At 38.8% G+C, this 13,499-nt stretch overlaps 1 protein-coding gene across 12 annotated transcripts in view; it reads left to right on the forward strand.

Moving 5' to 3' along the window:
- Positions 1–13,499, forward strand: part of ULK4 (unc-51 like kinase 4) — a 518,222-nt gene that overhangs the window by 23,465 nt on the left and 481,258 nt on the right. For 8 of the 12 annotated variants that reach the window (XR_016394710.1, XM_089919133.1, XM_022563634.3 and 5 more), the window contains 6 exons: positions 16–91; positions 2,069–2,161; positions 4,578–4,693; positions 4,840–4,909; positions 6,245–6,341; positions 10,597–10,701. Coding sequence is in view for 11 of the 12 variants with exons in the window: in XM_089919133.1 (XP_089775259.1) it covers positions 16–91; positions 2,069–2,161; positions 4,578–4,693; positions 4,840–4,909; positions 6,245–6,341; positions 10,597–10,701 (557 nt within the window). In the remaining variant the exon portion in view is untranslated. The remainder of the gene's footprint in view (positions 1–15; positions 92–2,068; positions 2,162–4,577; positions 4,694–4,839; positions 4,910–6,244; positions 6,342–10,596; positions 10,702–13,499) is intronic. The other 4 variants (XM_089919134.1, XM_089919135.1, XM_089919137.1 and 1 more) reach the window with 3 other exon arrangements.

Raw genomic sequence — 13,499 nt, forward strand, 5'->3', positions numbered from 1 at the left:
TTACTTTGTGTATAGATTCTTCTCGTCCTAAAGCTTCTTCAGATTTTATTAATTTGCTTGATGGTTTACTTCAAAAAGATCCTCAGAAAAGGTATGTATGGGTAGTACTTTAACATGAATAGAGACTGGAATCCTTTTTGCCTTTAGTGTACTTCTAACACTGTACCGGTCTTAATATAGAAAGAACTGTTCAAATTATCTTTTTTGAAAAAAAAAGAAATCTTGAGTTTACACTGAGTGGCTGCTCTCGGTTTACAGGTGTTTTTAATCATGAGGAATTTTAACTCTTTTAATGTAGCAAATGGTCGCCTCATAGGTTGACAGATTTTCTTGTAACTCCCAAATCCAAGAGGTACATTTTTTTTTTTTGCCCCCCCGTTGTGGATTTCAGGCTAAAACTGTCTTAGCCTACTCAACTAGGGATGACACTGTCAAGATACTTAATGTAATAACGACTAACGGAGCAATATTTCAATGCGATGTGATTTATGATAATCCTGTCATACTGGGAATATCAAGTGACAGGATAATAGGCACAGTGTGAATTTTCTGTGTTGCAGGGATGGCAGGAAGTTAGAAATCCTTATGGTGTGGAGTGGGGCAGGGCAGGAGGGAGTGGGGAGTGAAGAGGGGGTCTCCCTGGCCTGGGAGACAAGAGAACCTAGGTTCTGGTTCTGCCACTAGGTATCTAGGGGTTTTAGGCAAGCATTTGGGGTCTCTGCTTCAGGGTATAAATGAAGAATAAATTTAGTGTAGCATGTAATGTATCTTCATTAAATATAACTGAAAAACTGCAGAAGACTGTTGATTCTCGTATAAGTTGTAAGACACTCCTATGCTTACAATAGAATGCTTTTAGGATCAACGTTATTTTAGTGGATACCTTCCCAGACATATTTGGATAAGATATAAATATACTTAATTTAACTTACTTTATTTAGGATTTATTTAGGACACATTTCCACATATTTATATCCCATATTAAATACTCTTTTGCATACATGAGACCACCCCATAATCTAGCCTTTTTCTCTCTCTATATTTGCTTGGTTATTTTAAATGGCTGCTGAATGTACATGTAATAACCTGTAATAACAACATTGAGAGTTTTCTTGATTTAGAATATCATATACACCGACTGCTACAGTAAATATCCTGTTTTTGTTTTTGTTGTTCACTTAGGCAGTTATCACCTTTGGATAATTTTCTTAAGGTGGGGTGGCTGGCCAAAGGCTGAGAACAGTAAAAAGTTTGACACATTTGCTGCATCCTAGGAACACGGGTGGGTTTATACCTCCAGCATTAGAAATTTCCTCCCCCCCCCCATTGTTACCTACAATGGGTTTTGTTGACCTTATAAATTTTTGCCAATCTAATGGATGAAAAAATATTCCATTTTATTGGTAATTTTAATTGTTAGTGAATTTTAGGAGCCCATTGTATAAAGGGAATATTATATGTGGTTGCAAATTCTCTCTTTTATATTTGTGTTTTAATTGTGATCAAGGTAGTTTTTATTTCAGTATGGAAATTTTGAACGATTAAATGAATCAGATACAAATTACTTTTTTGTTTTAAAATTTTAGTCGAGCTTAATCATTCTGAGTTTGAGTATACCTCAGGTATAATCTGTTTAATTAATTAATTAATTTTTTGGCCGCCTCTGCGGCATGCGGGATCCTAGCTCCCCAACCAGGGATTGAACCCGTGCCTCCTGCAGTGGAAGCATGGAATCCTAACCGCTGGACTGCCAAGGAATTCCCCTCAGGTATAATCTACTAGTAGTAAAATTTGATGCTTTGCTAGTGAGTCTGGGTTTTAAATATGGCCTGAAGTCATTTTACAGTGGGTGAGCTAGTTAGATAACGTTTCGACTTCTAAAGAGAAGCGTGACTCTGGATATAGTCATGAGGTTGATAATCTTGTTTCTTTCTGAATGAAGCTCTAAAAGTGAAGTTCCAACAAGAATGTGTGAAACAAATCTGATCTATGTAACTGGGGCATGTCCTGGGAATTCTCCATGGTAAATCATGTTAAAATAGATTTTTAACATTTATGTTTTATAAAGATTAACTTGGGCAGGACTACTGCAGCATTCATTTTGGAAGGATGCTTTCACTAGAAAAGATCAGGACTCAAGCAACGAGGATTCCAGTGTCAGGTAGTATAAGCTTATTTTTGTGTGTGGGGCATGGTTATTAAACACTTGTACCCTTGCTATTCTATTTTTGCAGCATCAATGACATGAATTTCTATGCCTTCCTAATAGGAGGAAATCAAGCATGTGTTTAATTAAGGGTTGCTTAAAGAGTTTAGTCATGACATTTTGTGTTCTTGATTTTGCTGATTTTCTGGTCAATTGTTTATCCAGGCAGGGATTTAGTATGGTCGTCATTAGTTTTTGTTCATTGTGTTCAGCTGGCTTCCCACCTTGTCAGCACATGGTAGGATCTCATTTCCCCAAGTTAGGTGCAGTCACGTGACTTGCTTTGGCTAATAAAATGTGAGCAGAAGTGACCTGTGTTATTTCTGGATGGAAACTCGAAGAGCCACTGTGTGATGTGCCACATTTCTTTCTCTTGATGAGGTAATTGGGAAGGAAATGTCCAAGTGGAGTTGCTGTCAGGCTGGGTCTTTAGTGACCATGGTGAGCATAGCTTTCCTGCCAGCCTTCAGTGGCTATGTGCTTGAGTGAGACATAAAGCTAGGAGATTCTGAGTTCTAGGATTTGTGGATTTTGTGTTACCACAGTATAACCTAGTTCATCCTGACTAATCCACTTCATTTTATTATAAAATCTTTTTAGCCCAGGACAGTTATAAAAATGATGGTATTTTCAAAAAATTAATTAATTTGTTTTTGGCTATGTTGGGTCTTAGTTGTGGCATGTGGGATCTTTTGTTGCAGCGTGCAGGCTTCTCTCTAGTTGTGGTGCACAGGCTCAGCAGTTGTGGCGCCTGGGCTTAGTCGTCCCACGGCATGTGGGATCTTAGTTCCCTGATCAGGGATTGAACCTGTGTCCCCTGCGTTGGAAGGTGAGTTCTTAACCACTGGACCACCAGGGAAGTCCCAAAGTGATGGTATTTTGAAAAGAACAAGGTGAGAAGTAGATGAATAGAGGCAAAGTCCAGATAATTGACTCCCCCTCTCCTCCGTTCATTCGATGGTAAGTGGTTGTCTGATTCTTAATTTTGATCTTGTAAATTCACTGTATCGGATAGAGAAGTCTGAATTCTATTTAAGGTCTCTCCCAAACTTCAGTTTCTGTGATCCATTGAGCTTCAGCTATGTTTTCACATTGTATTAGACTCTGAAAAGTACAGAAACCTGGGCTTAGGACCTGGTCCATCAGTGTCAGCAAATCCCAGGACACCTTTCACCTTAGTTTGTCATCTTCCTTTTAATCTGTATACTTTTTATTTCTTTTTCTTGCCTTACTTCCCTTGCTGGGACTTTTTCGGTAAGGTAATGAATGAGGAGTGATGAAAATGAACACATTGCCTGGTTTCTCATTTTAGAACGAAAGCATTCAGCCTTTACTTGTTAAATATGATGAGCTGGAGGTTTTTGTAGCTTCCCCTTTTCAGTTTGAATGAATGTTAAATTTTGTCATTCTTTCTGTATCATTTGATATGATCATGTGGTTTTTCTTCTTTAGACTCTCATTATGGACTCTTACATAAAGTGGTTTTCATATATTGAGGCAGCCTTGCCTTCCCACAATAAACCCCACTTAGTCATGGTGTATTATAGTTTTTATGTCTTGATGGATGTGTTTGGGACCAAGTAGCAGTAGGACAAGGAGAGAGGAGAAAAAAGAGAACAGAGCGACAGAGATTTGCTTCACATTCTTGGGGGTCATAACTCTCTGGCTAGAGAAGAGAATGTTCCTCCTTCAGGGTTTTAGGCACTGGCCAGAAGCGGCTACTGTCCCCTGTAGCTGCTGCAGGATTACCTGCAGGCTGGGGAAGGACAAAATGGAAAAAGCAAAAGCACAAACAAAAAACTAGGGTGTTTCCACCGCTCTGACCCTTAGGGGTCCCCTTTCCTGTTCCTTGGAACAGAAATAGAGGGCTTCTCTTGGGGCTCCTGTCTACTCACTGCTTTTGAGTCCAGGTCGAACAATACTGGAAGGGAAAAAAATAAAAGGGAAACTCACTACTGGTTCACTGATATCTTGAGTTCTGGTTTACTTCGCCGATCTGCCTGCTGTTACTTATTTTTCAGGGATAAGGTTTATAGGCTTCTTAGTACAATACCTACCATGTAGTAAGTGCTCATTTTAGCTACTCAATGAAAAATATTACTTTTCTAACTCGCTAGTTGTTTTTTTTTTTCTGGCCATGCCACACAGCTTGCAGGATTTTAGTTCCCCGACCAGGGATTGAACCCAGGCCCTGGCAGTGAAAGAGCGGAGTCCTAACCACTGGACCACCAGGGAACTCCCTCTAACTCAGTAGTTTTGCCAAATGTCCTGTGCAGTTTAAGTATCTTTTCCAACCTCTTGTTTGACAGAGAAAACTCTACAGAAAGCTCAGTAGTAAGCTTGGTTGTGTTGGGTTTCTATCGTTGAACAGCAGAAACCTGGAGTATTCTGGGTCACAAGATTCCAAGGAGCTTCTCAAGAGCCCTCATTGTGGACAAGCAAAAGGGGAGAAGAGTGGTGAGCAGCTCAGTCACTCGTTTAGACTAGGTGAGCTTTCATTTGGCACTCTTGAACTCAATGCTATTTCTGAGAGTTCCTAATTTGCGTTACCTTTCTCTTTAAATCTCTGTGTACGTCGTGCCCTGCTCATATTTTTGTTCATTGATGGATATTGTTTTATCTTCCTGCCACAGAAAATCCATCTGAGTTGCGGCCTAAGAGCACTCTTGGGGGTCAGTTGAATGAGTCCATGTTTCTTCTCAGGTATGTAAAATGACGGAGCAATAAGGGATCCATGGGAGATGAAAGTGAAATCTTCTTCAAGTGTCTGTTGTCTGGCTGGTAAACCATGTTACACAGAAATAAAGGACAGGGAGAAATGCAAATTCCAGTCTCACTCTCTACTTTCAAAGTTACTGTTAAGTGCTGGCCAATGGAATGTAGACGTCGCTACGTATTTTTAAAAAATTGTAACCAAACCACCTTATTTTTCCTATTTATAAGGGTTAATTAAAACGTTTTCATTTTGTACTTCTACTTCAAATAAAATTGAATTTAAAATTTCAGAACTCCAGCTTTATTTAGATAAAGACTTACAGAAAAAGAACAGGTTGTGTTTTTATTTAAATGTCGCTTTATCTGGGAGGCTTAAACAGTATTTGCAATCATTGAAATAATAAAATCAGAATGGTATTTAAAGTGACTAAGACCAGTGTATTTAAAATTTTATTAATGTGTAAATATTGTGTTATATTTTATTTATAGTTTTAGTCTCATAGAGAAATAGTTTAATTTCATGACATAGGGGTTATAATGATAAACTAAAATTTCCTGATTTGTTTTACTCATATTTAAATATAAAGCATGTTAAATTTATTTATATATATCTTAGGCATTTTAAATTCAGTTTTTTAAAAAAAATTTTGTATGATCTCTGGTATATTTTATGACCTAAGTAAGTCCTTGTTTAATGAATGAATAAAAAGGCAAGTAGATGAAGGAGGGGTGATAATTTGGAAATTTGAAGGAGTTCATTAAAAGAGACCGTAATGATCTGAATGGAAGAATTTCTTAAAATGCAGAAAACTCAGAGACCTGGGTGTAATGGAGTGGTCCACAGAGTATGGCAGCCATCGATAGGTGTAGGAGGAATCATTAAAAATAGATACAGAATATAACTTGTTGCTTAAGTAGGTACCAAGGTAATTTTCCATTTCAAACATTTTATGAAATAAAATTGTAAACCTTGTCTATGCTTTGTAGAGTATCTGTTCTATTTTATTATGTTAATCCTGCTTAGATCAGCAGACATTAAAAAAATCTTTTTTTTAGGTTTCTGGTTAAAACAGAAAATACTGTATATAGTATAGAAGCTCCAAATAAAAAAAACAATTACCCAGGAAATTACTTTGAAAACAGTTTAAAAAAATGAGTGTCATAAACACAAATTAGAGTTTAAAGTTTTTAAAATCTTAACGAGGTCACATAGAATCATCATATTCTACCGTTTTTCATGAGATGTGTTTTTTAACCCAGAAAATAGTAAACAGGATAAAGTTTCTGAAATGTGAGTAATGTTAACTGGTGTGCACTTTTCAGTTCTCGTCCGACTCCAAGAACTAGCACTGCAGTGGCATTAAATCCTGGTGAGGCTATGACTCAAAATTCACCACAGAAGACTTCTCCCTTGACCAAAGTAAGCAGAGATGGAATTTTCTTTTTTTCTTTTTGCGTAGGATACAGGGATTCAGAAGAATAATTGCAAGTTAATCTCTGAACTGTGTTTTTAATTGCAAAATTTACAACTGAGTCATCTTCCTTGATTATCACTGGTTTTTCTAGTAAGTACTCTTAAGAGAGAGGTGCTTCATAGGTGTTTTTTTGATAACAGCTTTATTGAGATATAATTGACACACCATATAATTCACCCATTTAAAGTGTATAATTCAGGGGCTTTTAGCATAGTCACAGAGCTGTGCAGTCAGCACAGTCAATTTTAGAATGCTCATCATTTTGCAAAGAAGCCCTGTGCTCATTAGCAGTCACTCCTATTTTCTTCCAGTTTCTCTACCCTCTTGCCTGAGGCGACCACTAATCTACTTTCTGTCTTTATAAATATGCCTATTCCGGACATTTCATATAAATGGGATCATACAATATGTGATCTTTTGTGACTGGCTTTTTTCACTTAACGTAATGTTTTTAAGATTCATCCAAATTGTACCATGTATCAATACTATATTCTTTTTTACTACCCAATAATACTCTGTTGTATATACCACATTTTATTTTTCCATTCATCCATTTGTGGACGTTTGGATGGGTTTCCCCTTTTGGCTATTCTGAGCGATGCTGCCGTGAACATTTGTGTACATCTTAGTGTGGGTGTGTGTTCTATGCTGTATCACATGATAACTGTTTAACCTTCTGAAGAACTGCCAAATTGTTTTCCAAAGCAGCTGTACCATTTTACATTCTCAGCACCAGTGTATGAGGGTTCCAATTTTTGCACATCCTCACCAAAACTTGTTATTATGTCTTTTAAAAAATTGTGGTAAAATACACATTACATAAAATTTACCGTTTTAACCACCGTTAAGTGTACGGTTTGGTGGCATTAAGTACATTCACACTGTTATGTAACCATCACCACTATCCATTCCCCCCTACCCATCCCTCACCCCAACCCCATCCACTGGCAACCATTGTTCTACTTTCTGCTTCTATGAATTTGCCTAGTAACCTTATATAAGTGGAATCACACAATATTTGTCCTTTTGTATCTGGCTTATTTCACTTAGCATAATGTCTTCATGATCCATCCACGTTGTAGCGTGTATCAGGAATTTCATTCCTTCTTAAGTCTGGATAATATTCCATTGTGTGTATGTACCAATTTATTAATTCATCTTTTGATGCACAGTTGGGTTGCTTCAACCTTTTGGTTATTGTGAATAGTGCTGCATCGTCTCTTTTTGGTTACAGCCATCCTAGTAGGTGTGAAATTATATCTCACTGTAGTTTTAATTTGCATTTCCCTGTTGGCTAATGATGTCGAGCATCTTTTCATGTGCTTATTGGCCATTTGTATATTTTCTTTGGAAGAATGTCTATTCAAACCTTTTGCCCATTATTGAGTTGTAGGGGTTCTTTATATATTACAGATATATGATTTATAAACATTTTCTTCTGTTCTGTGAATTGTCCTTTCACTTTCTTGATGGTGTCCTTTGAAGCACAAAGATTTTAAATTCATTATCTTTTTTGTGTGTTTGTTGTTGCCTGTGTACTCTTGGTGACATAACTAAGAAACAGTTGTCTACTCTAAGGTCATAAAGGCTTATTTCTCTGCTTAGATCTTACATTTTGGTCTGTAATCCATTTTGAGTTAATTTTTGCATATGGCACGAGGTAGGGGATCCAACTTCTTTGTTTTGCATGTGGATATCCAGTTGCCTCAGCACCGTTTGTTGAGAAGGCTCTTCTTTCCCAAGACATTAAATAATGTCTTGGAATTCTTGTTGAATATTAATTAACTATAAATGTGAAGGTTTACTTCTGGGCTCTCAGTTCTATTCCATTGATTGATATGTCTTTCGTCATGCTACTAGCACACTGTCTTAATCACTGTGGCTTTTTAGTAAGTTTTGAAATTAGGAAGTATGATTTCTGACTTTGTTCTTTTTCAGAGTTTTTTGTTTTTGGCTATTCTGGGTCTCTTGCATTTCCATATGAAGTTTAGGATCAGTTCGTCAGTTTCTGCAAAGAAGCCAGCTGGGACTGTGACAGCAATTGTGTTGAATCTCTAGGTCAATTTGAGGAGTATCGCCATGCTAACAATATAAAGTTTTCTTCCACAAACATGGGATGTCTTTCTATTTATTTAGTTATTCTTTAATTTCTTTCAATCATAGTTTTTTTGAATGCAGAAATATTCTGAAGTAAAAAATTCACCAAGTTATTATTTATTGTACTTATTGCAGTTGTTGCTGTATTTTTTATGTAATGTGAAATGCATTCGAACCATGTGAAACTTAATTTTGTATGGAAATGAAATGTAAATAGGTTGTAATAAAATCTCACTGTGCTAATAATTGGTTATATGTGAGATAGAAAATCACTGTAAAAGTAAAAAAATGCATTCTGAAAGGCGATAGATGTTGAATTTCTTCTGCCAGATGTTTATTGTGGAGGAGTGTATGTAATTATTTTATTGAGAATATTTAAGCACTAATTATATAAGGGAGCTTATGTTTTGTAATTTTTTAAAATAAATTTCTAAGTTTGTTTACTGGCTGCGTTGAGTCTTTGTTGCTGCGCCTGGGCTTTCTCTAGCTGTGGCGAGCAGGGGCTTTTCTTGTTGTGGAGCACGGGCTCTAGAGCACAGGCTCAGTAGTTGTGGTGCACGATCTCAGTTGCCCTGCAGCATGTGGGATCTTCCCGGACCAGGGCTCGAACCCACGTCCCCTGCATTGGCAGGCGGAGTCTTAACCACTGCACCACCAGGGAAGCCCCTATGTATTCATTTATAAACAAGGGAACATAATTTTATGACTTAATTTTTTCATTTAATATGTAGGACCTCATTGCAATTTTTGATTAGTTTATTCCTGAGCATTTTATTTAACAGTTTATTTTTTACTATTGTGAATGGGATATTGTATTTTTATAACCTGTTTTTGTGCATACATTCACTTTATGTATATGAAATTAATTTCTACATATAATTTTCTAATTGGTCTACCTTACTCATTTTTAGATTATTGTAAAAGTTTTTCAGTTGACTTCATTTTGGCTTTTCTTTCAAGTTTATCTGTTTTGAAAGTCCATGTTCTTAAATTTTCTTTAACATAGTTTTTTACAGAAGTTCCTCCTTACTTATTCTTCATGTGTTTTTAATATGTCTGTCTTCTAAGTTGAAGAAGGGTTGTTGAGGTTTCCATGAACTTTGTTAGCTAATTACTCTGTCCCTTACCTTAGTTTTGGATCATTTCTTTTTCTGCTTACCTTTCACTTCACTGATTTGATTTCCTGGTTAGCATTTTTTCAGTCAAAGTTTCAGTGGAAGTTCTTAATGCATAAATCCTCTTTTTTTTTTTTTGTCTGATGTGAAATACTAAGGCATAGCACTAGGAATAAAAGTTGAGTGTTGGGCTTCCCTGGTGGCGCAGTGGTTGAGAGTCCGCCTGCCGATGCAGCGGACGCGGGATCGTGCCCCGGTCCGGGAGGATCCCACATGCCGTGGAGCAGCTGGGCCCGTGAGCCATGGCCTCTAAGCCTGCGCGTCCGGAGCCTGTGCTCCGCAACGGGAGAGGCCACAGCCATGAGAGGCCCGCGTACTGCAAAAAAAAAAATAAAAGTTGAGTTTAAGGAGAGCACAAAGAAACATCTTGAATAACTGATGGGGAACATCTAGTTATTCATTTTCATTATGTGTCAATTCCGCTTTAACTAGGATTTGTAAAGATGTGGGTGTTTAATACTTACATAACAGGTCAGTACTTCAGCTTGAAATTTTTTTATGCTGTAATTTAAATTTCATATTGAATATTCTGTAAAGCAGAAATAAGCTGATTAAGTTTTGGCCGATGAAAGATAACAACCCTGCTGGTAATTGAAAGACCAATTTGTCTCATCATAGTTCAGAACATCAAACTATAGAAGATCTGTTTTCTAGTTCTAACCAGCTATTGTGGTAAACACGAGCAAGTCAGTTACTTTCTCTGAGCCTTGTTTTTTCCATCTGTAAAAATGGGAATAGTGATACACTAGATTTAGGATTTTTGTGAAGATCAGATGAGACTGTCTGTGGAAGTGTTTTGAATAGCAGTGGAGGTCCATTGATACAGGTGACTTTTTTCAGTGGAGTCTACTCAGCATCTTACTAGCTCCGTCTCTTAAAGCTTTTCACTAGTCACAGAAACCGGGTCTAATTTTTGTTCTTGTTTCAGATTACAAGTGGACACCTGAGTCAGCAGGACCTGGAGACCCGGATGAGAGAGCTTATCTACACAGACTCAGATCTTGTCATCACCCCAATTATTGACAATCCGAAGGTGCGGGAAGGCACCCTAACAACCGAGGGCTGAAATCTGGGTCATGTTTTCATTCCCAGTATACTTTGCCTTATTTTCCTTTTTTTTAAAAAAATTATTTTTTGGCCACGCTGCATGCGGGAACTTAGTTCCCCGACCAGGGATTGAATCCACGCCCCCTTTCAGTGGAAGCGCAGTCTTTTTTTTTTTTTTTTTTTGTGGTACTATGGCCTCTCAGTGTTGTGGTCTCTCCCGTTGCGGAGCACAGGCTCCGGACGCACAGGCTCAGCGGCCATGGCTCACGGGCCCAGCCGCTCCACGGCATGTGGTATCCTCCCGGACCGGGGCACGAACCCGTGTCCCCTGCATTGGCAGGCGGACTCTCAACCACTGCGCCACCAGGGAAGCCCGGAAGTGCAGTCTTAACCACTGGACCTCTAGGGAAGTCCCTTCTTTGCCATATTTTCTCTCCTGTTCTTGTTGTCGTCTGCTTTTCTTTCTTTCTTGCCACGTGTCTACATTCCTAACCCTCACCTTTTCTGTAACCCTCTCCTCTTCCTGCATCACTCTCTCTTTCACTGGAAGGGTAAGTTTTCTTCCCCCCTTTGCAGCAGCTCTGCCTGTCAGTACATGAGCTGGAGAGTACATGAGCTGGAGAGTGGCTGCTGACTTCTAGACCTCAGACCTTAGCCTCAGTCCCTTCATTTCTCCATATTTACTTGGGTGAATTACTCCAGACATTCTCCTCGCTGATGTGTTGTGAAGGCAGATGTCAGGGAGCAGCGCTCACCAGACTGGGGTGGGTGGGCAGATCACAGGGAGGCCACACCTCTCATAGGTTGTCAGGATTGTAGGGCAGACGATGGGGAGACACGGGGAGCTTGGGGAGTCAAGGTTACAATGCACTTCTAACCCAGTGGGATTTTCATTGCTTCACATCTTTGGAATATAATACTGTATTAGTAGGGAATGATGAGTACTCTCCTTGGAAAAGGAAACTAATTTCTCAGTTCCTCTGTTTTCTGTTGATTTCCAGCTCCAGCACACATTTCACCACCTATTATGCATTTTTATTTCCTTCCTTTTTTTAAAATGTCTTTTTCTTTATTCATTTATGACTGTTTCATCTCACTGGGGAAGTTTCTATAGTCTGGCACAAAAGGCTTCTTAGATCAATGTTTATTTACTAGATAGACAACATTTAATATAGATTACTCAGCTATTTGTCATAATGGAGCTATCTCTTTTTATGCATTCAGGTATCTGGCAGAGTAACTGTATATTATACCAAATTTAATGGGTAACGGTATTTTCCCAGTGGAAGTTCTAGAACAATTTGTGCTATCTTTTGACCATATTCTGTATTTCTTTCTTTTTATAACCAGACCTAGTTGTTTCTGGGAAACCTTAGAAGTTTTTTTTTTTTAACTTTTAATTTTGAACTAATTTTAGACTTAAAGGTTCAAAAATAGTAGACTTCCTGTATACCTTTTACCCAGCTTCTCTTAGTGTTAACAATGTACAGGAACACAGTACTGTTAGCAAAACCAGGGGATTGACATTGGTACAGTGCTGTTAACTGATGAGCTGATTTGAATTTCATCAGTTGTGCCACCAGTGCCCTTCTTCTTATGTTCCAGGATCCCATGTTACAGTTGTTTTTTTTTTTTTTGCGGTACGTGGGCCTCTCACTGTTGTGGCCTCCCCCATTGCGGAGCGCAGGCTCAGTGGCCATGGCTCACGGGCCCAGCCGCTCCGCGGCATGTGGTATCTTCCCGGACCGGGGCACGAACCTGTTTTCCCTGCATCGGCAGGCGGACTCTCAACCACTGCGCCACCAGGGAAGCCCTACAGTTGGTTTCTGTGCCTCCTTAGTTTGCTCCAATCTGTCCTTGTCCTTCACAGTCATGTGGTAATTTCATATTCCTTCCTTGTGTCTCATGACCTTGACACTTTGAAGAGTACTGGGCAGGTATTAATATTTTGTAGAATGTCCCTCAATTTGGGTTTGCCTAAGTGTTTCTCATGATTAGAATGAGGATATGCAGTTTTGGTGAGAATACTACCAGCAGAAGTTTAAAAGATGCTCTATGGAGAGGTTTTGGAGAAGTTAGACATAGAAATGATGATTGAATTTTTTTTTTTAATTAATTATTTTTGGCTGCATTGGGTCTTCATTGCTGCATGCGGGCTTTCTGTAGTTGCGGCGAGCAGGGGCTACTCCTCATTGCGGAGTGCGGGTTTCTCATTGTGGTGGCTTCTCTTTGTTGTGGAGCATGGGCTCTAGGCACATGGGCTTCAGTAGTTGTGGCACTCGGGCTCAGTAGTTGTGGCTCGCGGGCTTAGTTGCTCCGCAGCATGTGGGATCTTCCCAGACCAGGGCTTGAACCTGTGTCCCCTGCACTGGCAGGAGGATTCTTAACCACTGGGCCACCAGGGAAGTTCGATGGTTGAATTTTTTAATTAAAAGTGTCATGTTGAAGTACCCCAGCTATTCCAAACTCATGGTTCCAGCTGCTATACGCTTTCCTCACTTTGCTCAAGGAAATCGTGTGCTTTCCTATTCATGAAGTGTATCTTCGCCAATTCAGTCATCAAGTCCTGACCACTCTTCAAGACCTCATGCCACTTTCCAGGTCTTCCATATACCCTGCCCTGACCACATCAACCTAAAGTCCTTTCTGATTCTCTTTCTTTTTAGAAACACTTCTCTGAAGTGTTCTGTCTGTAATTATGTCCCGCCTGTTTTGCATTCTAATTTAAATATCTTATGTTTTTCTGTGGTTTCACAGATGTTTGTCTTATCTTTCTAGCCAGTG

The sequence above is a fragment of the Delphinapterus leucas genome, chromosome 10, assembly GCF_059928025.1.
Source record: "Delphinapterus leucas isolate spDelLeu-1000000601 "Yukka" chromosome 10, BTC_Dleu_Yukka2, whole genome shotgun sequence".
Taxonomy (NCBI): domain Eukaryota; kingdom Metazoa; phylum Chordata; class Mammalia; order Artiodactyla; family Monodontidae; genus Delphinapterus; species Delphinapterus leucas.